Here is a 7,123-nt window from a genome sequence, read left to right on the forward strand (position 1 = left end):
CCTTCGAGGTGCCAGCAGCCGAGCTATAGTTTGCGGGTAAGTAGAAAAATAGTACGGGTTTAGACGAAAAGGCACATTTTTAAATTTCGGCTTCGTTTTGTTTTTCATTGGATCTTGTTGACACATGCGTCGTACAATTTGCTTGTAGAATTTTATATCTGACAATTGAAAGATGTGGGTCTCTGCTGTCGCGATTTGTATCGTTTTTGCGTTGAACCAAGCGGGCAACGGTAAGTTTCATAGAACTTTGAAATTCTTGTCCTGACTTATAGAATTGGTTTCATAACCGGAAGGCACCCCAGCCTATCTTACTGTTATATATATTCGAAATTCAGCTAGGGTTACAAGACCATCATCTGAAATTTGAGGGGCGGGCAGCTAGGCCAAGTCACTCCGTTATTGAACCAACGTGAACAGAAGTGAAAGGCTGAATCCAAGAACATGTCTATCGCACTTTTGAGCCCAAACGTCTACTTTTACTTAGTAGCCACTTGAGAACAATAAGCAATTAACGATATCGGCTACTTTTCCAGTAGTATACATTTCAAAACAGTCACTCTGGAATAGTATTCCTTTCAATTCGGTTGGTTTTCTATAGTGGCTGTTTCGAAGAGTCTACTATTGAAAAGTGACCATTTTGAAACATCTGGTTTCGATAGTGCACACTAGCAGTAGAGGTGACTGTAAAACCATCCACCTGTTAACAGTGACTTTGTGATAGTTACTCCTACCATAGCAGCTACTCTCAAAACACAAGTGTATTTGCTACGTATTAAAACTTGTAACCTATATTCCATTTTCTCGACGACGAGCAGTATCGACTTTGACGACGAAAAATGGTAAAGTCTGCAAACCGAAGTTCGCGTATGGTAATCACGAATTCGAGGGCGAATGCACCGTGGCCGATTTGCCTGACGAGCCTTGGTGTTACGTCACGTCCGGCGGATGGGACTACTGCGGTAAGTAGGCCGCCTCGCTCGGCGTATTCGACGCCGTAAAAACCGTTACAATAATGTTTATATATACAGATAACTACTACGCGTCATCGAACGGGTTCTATGTGCGTTGATGTGCACTACGTCATCAATATCGGCGTGACGAAATAACAATTGTGAATTTTGGTGTTCATTTTTTAATCAGATATATTCCATACGTCGGAATCCATATTTGATTAAATTCGATAATCATTTTCTAGGAGATATGCACTACGTCATCGATATATCATGGATTGGTTATTGATTATCGATAGATTCAAATTCATAATAACTTTCCTGATCGCTATTACTAAGCTTATATAATTCCATATTTAATTAACAAGATCCTAAATGTTGTATATGATATTATTCAATGTCGACAATATTAAACAATAGGGTGTGTCATTTTTCAAGGTGTCAAAAAGTTGTCAGTTCTCTTGTTTCATTATTCGATTGATAAGTTTTATCGAAGCAAAATGGAATCCATTCGTTTCTCGTTACATCGTGACCTCGTTGTGTTATCCGTGATTCACAGTAATTAGAATTCTCGGTGAATTACTCTTGTATTTTAACTTATGTTATTATCACTTTCCAGAAATCCCAGCCGTTAAACAGATCGGTAAGCCGAATTCTTATAACCCCCCTTCTAACGACAACTTAATCCTAATCAAAAATGAGTTTTTTTTCGATTCAGATTTTTCAATTCTAATTTAATTTGTTCAACATGTAACAGTTACGGCAATCTATGAAATCGATTTTGATATTTGTAGATACCGAAGGTGGTGAGAAGTGCGCAATGCCATTCGTTTACAAACTCGTACAATACTACGACCAGTGCACCACCAAGGGCCATGGCAGACCTTGGTGTTATACGGCTAGTGGATGGGACAACTGTCGTAAGTTCATTCCCTGATATATCATCGATAAATCGTATCCCGGCTGGATAGGAGATCTCTCATTGCCTCACTGAGCAACGTGCATCCGTTGGTTCTTTGTGAACCCTTTCGCGGAGAGCAGCGAGTAGAACCGACACACGGGTTCTTAGTGAACCTCCTCTCCTCGCAGCTGTGGTGGGAAAAGCGAAAACCGACACACGGGTTCTTAGTGAACCTCCTCTCCTCGCAGCTGTGGTGGAAGAGCAACGAGTAGAACAGACAAATGGGTCAAAACACAATTTCGCGATAGAAAAATAATCAATATATTCAATGTCAGATACATGAATATTAATATGATTTCAGGGGAACAGAAAGAAGTTGTAGCTCCTCCGAAGAGGATTGTAGCTCCTCCCGTCAAAACACTCCAGATTCAACCCAAATTCGTTCCAATTGCGAGGAAACCCTGTGACGATGAACCATGTCGAAACGGCGGAACTTGTGCGAATACAAATTCTGGATACAAATGCAAGTGTAAAACTGGTTTCAGCGGAAGTCAATGTCAGACTAAAACAGAAACGAGTAAGCGACTTAAGCCTATATTTCTAGTTAGTTCGTACTTAAAATTGATATCCTTAGATTTCGGTATATCTAAAATGACCAAATATTTTAACCTTTCTGGTTTTTCAGACTATTGCGACAGGAAACCGTGCAGGAACGGCGGAACTTGCTACAACTTGGTGAATTCACGAACGTTCAAATGCAAATGTCAAACCGGATTCACCGGAGGTCAATGTCAGAATAAAATCAAAACCAGTGGCAAAAGCCAAAGGAAAAGTAAGCACACTTTGAAATATTTCCAGCGAATTCAAGATGCAATATTTCTATAGTACGAAGTTTGAATTCATAATCAATTAGAGAACACCTTCCTCGAATCATACCTATTTGTTTTTAATGTATTTGCTGATATTTCAGAACCTTGCGATAAAAAGCCCTGTAAAAACGGCGGAACTTGTTCGAATTTGAGTTCGCGAAGATACAAATGCAAATGTAAAACCGGGTTCAGAGGAAGTCGATGTCAATTTAAAAACAAAAGCATGAGCAGAAGCATAAGCAGATATCAGACCAAGAAAAGTGAGCACAGTTTGAAATGTTCCCAGCGTTCTTTATCACCGAATTCAAAACGCAATAATGCTTAGTTTTTTTTAAGGAGATTTTATGATCATTTTATGATCGTTTTTTAATCCATTCGTCAAATATTTCAACTTTCTGACATTTCAGAACCTTGCGATAAAAAGCCCTGTAAAAACGGCGGAACTTGTTCGAATTTGAGTTCGCGACGATACAAATGCAAATGTAAAACCGGGTTCAGAGGAAGTCGATGTCAATTTAAAAGAAAGAAATAAAAACTAAAGGTGAGTAATTCGCGGAATATCCGATGGTGTTCATGTAGATTCTGGGAAGATTTGAATGACAAAACAAATTTTTCCAATTCAATCTTTTCTGAATCAGGTTAAAACGGGCGCCAACATTTCGAAAATCGAAAAGGAGTGGTCGGAGACTAGGGTCAAGACCGATCTCAACTCAAATAGCGTCTTTTCAAAACTTCTACCGGCGACGGGCATGGAATTTTCAAACTTTAATTTCAAGATCAATCATTTAGATATCTATCATAGAACGTTAATAAATATCGCACATTCCTGTGAAATCATTTGTTGAGTTTTATCAGTCAGTGTCTGTTTCGTCCTACTAATAGTATTCGATCTATCTGCTGTCTCGAAAGGAGATCTGCTAGTCAGACTAAACCAATAGTCATCTGGTTGAGGTTTACATCGTCGTCCAACCGTCTATAAGACAGTCGAGGCGTGTTTCGCGTTACTTTCTGGCATAGGAGAAAAGCACGAGAAGCTATAGTCGTCCACAACAGCAAGACAAACTTATCGGAGTTAGTCGTCTATTTTAGACCGATTGTTTAAGTTAGGGCGAAACTATGCTTTCGTAGTTAGTAGTTGGAACTAATAACCGAGCACAATTCAATCGGGTCAACGCTGAGGTATATAGGGGACTGTAGTTCCTAATGCCTCGGATTTATACCGCGCGATGAGTGATTCGGTCACTCAACATTCGACAGTCGAACGTTCATTCGACATTTCGACGGCTCGACAATTCTGACACATTTCAAAATGGGGGCCATATTGGAACTAGGTCCAGACTACAGCGACCGTGCCAATCCTGTAGTCGACCATTTCCGGACCATAGTTCCGACAAACTGACATTCGGTTTCACTTAGTTCGACTAACTCCCTAACTAACTAACTTAGTTCCCCCCGGCTGTCCGTGATGGCAAGGGAAACGGTTGTCCCGAACAGGCTTATCTAAACGTTTTTAATCAAAGTATTATTTATTTCGTTTGTACGATCCGACACAAGTGTCTTCTCGAACTAAAATGGCCGCGACGCCGCACCAGAAACGAGTGAGAGTGTGAGGTGCAGCTGAGTGAAGCCTTAATATCACAAATCAATCAATCAGTGTGGAAACCGTAGAACATCACACCGTCGAGCCGTCGATGAGTGAATGAACGAATTTGAATGAATGAATCTGATATCGAATTGTGTCGTTTTCAAGGATTCTTATTCCGGGTTAGAATCCGGAGAACGCTTGAAAACGCATAATCATCCAATGATCACGTTGATTACCTAATGTCTATTTCAATTTTTGCTTGAGAGACTTTTCGTGGCCATCCTTTAATAGAGTTTAAAATGGATTAAAAATTGATGTTTTATATCTTTGCCGAGTCCTCCTTCTAAGACCTTTATCGGGTCTGACTTAGTTCAGGCACTTGACGTTCTCTCAAATTAGCAATTGATTGACATCGATTGGATAACCCTCGCACAACCACGACAACAAATTCATTCTAAGAAATGTTCAGGACCCAGTTCCACAGTTGTGAGTTAGAGTTAACTCTGAGTTGAAATCAGTTCATTTCCGATGTTTTAACTCAGAGTCAAATCTTAACTCATGACTGTGGAACTGGGTCCAGTGTTCTGAGAAGAAAGTCAGGATTCTATATTCACAAACCGATTTGCCTCAGGAGAATTCAAAATAACAACGTTCAAGATTTATTCGCGGACGGGTTTCATTGCTATATACAATGAAGTTTCTATTGTCTTACTTTCGACAGGAAAACACCGCACAACAGACAATCAAAAGAATCGGATGGTCTCTTTCCGGAGCCAATTAGAAGTGACCGATGATGTCGCAAATAGTTTCTGAATGACGGTTATTATTATTACGTTAGATGAAAATCAATTCTCGAATATTCAACAAAACGTGACATAAATATAACGGTTAAAAGTCAAATTCGATTCTAATCTGAATCTTGAAAAATATGCCATTTCTACGGTAAATATCAACCTCTTCTCTCGACGTTTTTAGAATTAAGTCTTGGCGTCGGTGAGGAGTCGTTCGATGTCTTCGATTTGAAGACCGGAATTCAAGTGGAAACATGGCCGACACGAGCAACTCAACGGAAAACGCACCGGACGTCTGATCATTTTGCCGCGTTTACACCGCATCGACACCAACTGTATACCCATCTGCAACGGCTCGCAACAACTGCAAAATAAAGCAGTAAAATCAATCGATGATTTTATGATAAACCTAGCGCCCGGAGCCTCGAGATACCAACGGTATCCAAGAGGCAGGGCGGATTAAAGGGGGTCTGAGGGACTCCGGACCCCTCCTCCCAGATTTGAAGGTCTCAAAAAGAAACCCTAAGCGACGTTTTTTCAATGAAAGTGAATACAAAACAAACAGAAGTGGTATTTTCTCATGATGAATATACAATGTTATTGTGGTTGTGGTATTGTGCATTTTATGATTAATTCCATGGATTTCGTCTTTCAACTTCGTGGATATCCCATCAAAACATTTCTATTGTCGAGTACCCCTCACTGTCGTTGGGCATTAGGGCTATGCCGTTATGCGTCTTGCATCGTCATAACAGTAATATTTCATATCGTCCCCTTTTACTTCCCTGGGCCCCACCCCTACTAATATCCTAGAACCGCTCCTGAGAGATGGATGTAGCCTAGGTTTCTGAGTACTGCGCAACTGTGAAATGGTACATGTTGGCCCAATCGGGGGCCGGATAATTTTGAATATAAGATACAATCTTAGTGCATTTCGGGCATCAAATTCATCCTTCTATCCATCTACAAAATATGCCGGTAAATTGGCGCCTAGAAACTGGGAATATGTTTAGCTTCGATAGCTTACCTGCACGTTCGTCCGATTTGGTATGGATGATCGGTGACCAGATTCGAGTAAGAATGACACGTTCCCTTACAGCCTAGCGTGGTCAGTTTAACAGTTTCGCATTCGTGCCGATATTTCGGCGGCGGACTGACGCTCAGAATGGCCGGCATCAGCGCACACGTTTCCTCGCGAGAAAGGACCATCCTTCGAGTCCGGTTCGTGGTCCGTGTCGTCTGCCATAGCGGTCCCGTGCGGTCCTCGTCACCAGTCTGAGCGCCTATCGCGCGGACACAGCAAGTGCTGACGGTGACGACTAGTAGAATTTGCCACACTCCTAAAAAATGACGAAAAATCTACTTTTGAAATCTTTACGGCATTCATGATATTATCATATTTGTCATAAAATAATCATCGTTGTTTTCAGTTTTTGAAAGTGTGCTGATAAAATGTATGATGTCTGGTTTTTGTAGTTCATGTTCAGTTAAAAATGTCTCAGGTGAAGTACTGAACACATGTGAAGTGTGGACGATCAGTTTTTGAATGTACGTGCTGAAAAATGTCTAATATCTGGTGTTTGTAGTTCTTTTGATAATAAATGTCGCAGGTGAAGTTCTGAACACATGTGAAGTCATATGATAATACAGAACCACGCATATGATGTCAATATGACGCTTTTTGTGGTTTGTTTAGTCTGTCAATTTTCCTTGTTTTTTTTTCTTGTAAAATAAACTCATTTTGGTTTTTAAAAAAAAAAACATGTGAAGTGTGGGCGATCAGAAAATAGAAGAAACGGTGACAAAATATATATAAGATATACCTAGCGATGGGCCCAGACGAGACCCGTATAAGTGTACACAATGGAAATATTTTACGGTGAAAGATCTTAACCCCCAACAACCGGCTTGGAGAGATATCGATTGAGCAGAACCGAACGAAAATGAATGAAACCGAAGCATTAACGAAATGAATGAGATCACTGAGAAAGACTACAAAACATTTTCTTACCTGCAATTGTAATCAT

The 7,123-nt window shown here is 40.4% G+C and overlaps 2 protein-coding genes across 2 annotated transcripts; one reads left to right on the forward strand and one right to left on the reverse strand.

The window, feature by feature from the left end:
- Positions 1–172: 172 nt before the first annotated feature.
- Positions 173–3,462, forward strand: LOC141911596 (uncharacterized). Its single transcript, XM_074802582.1, has 9 exons — positions 173–230; positions 816–959; positions 1,570–1,593; positions 1,745–1,870; positions 2,213–2,428; positions 2,537–2,683; positions 2,822–2,980; positions 3,128–3,261; positions 3,359–3,462. The coding sequence occupies exons 1-8, from the start codon at positions 173–175 to the stop codon at positions 3,250–3,252; spliced, it is 999 nt and encodes a 332-aa protein (XP_074658683.1). The 3' UTR covers positions 3,253–3,261; positions 3,359–3,462.
- Positions 3,463–4,979: 1,517 nt separating this feature from the next.
- Positions 4,980–7,123, reverse strand: LOC141911597 (bursicon-like). Its single transcript, XM_074802583.1, has 3 exons — positions 7,108–7,123; positions 6,124–6,436; positions 4,980–5,460 (listed from the first exon to the last, which is right to left on the reverse strand). The coding sequence occupies exons 1-3, from the start codon at positions 7,121–7,123 to the stop codon at positions 5,283–5,285; spliced, it is 507 nt and encodes a 168-aa protein (XP_074658684.1). The 3' UTR covers positions 4,980–5,282.

This window comes from Tubulanus polymorphus, chromosome 10 (genome assembly GCF_964204645.1).
Source record: "Tubulanus polymorphus chromosome 10, tnTubPoly1.2, whole genome shotgun sequence".
Lineage (NCBI taxonomy): Eukaryota > Metazoa > Nemertea > Palaeonemertea > Tubulaniformes > Tubulanidae > Tubulanus > Tubulanus polymorphus.

What these genes read in the sequence shown, in the direction of transcription:
- LOC141911596 (XM_074802582.1), top strand. Translation starts at nt 173, where the DNA reads ATGTGGGTCTCTGCTGTCGCGATTTGTATCGTTTTTGCGTTGAACCAA. An exon ending in CGGCGGATGGGACTACTGCG is followed by an intron (nt 960 to 1,569) that starts GTAAGTAGGCCG and finishes ATCACTTTCCAG; the next exon opens with AAATCCCAGCCGTTAAACAG. An exon ending in TGGCAAAAGCCAAAGGAAAA is followed by an intron (nt 2,684 to 2,821) that starts GTAAGCACACTT and finishes CTGATATTTCAG; the next exon opens with AACCTTGCGATAAAAAGCCC.
- LOC141911597 (XM_074802583.1), bottom strand. An exon ending in CAAATCGGACGAACGTGCAG is followed by an intron (nt 5,461 to 6,123) that starts GTAAGCTATCGA and finishes TTTATTTTGCAG; the next exon opens with TTGTTGCGAGCCGTTGCAGA.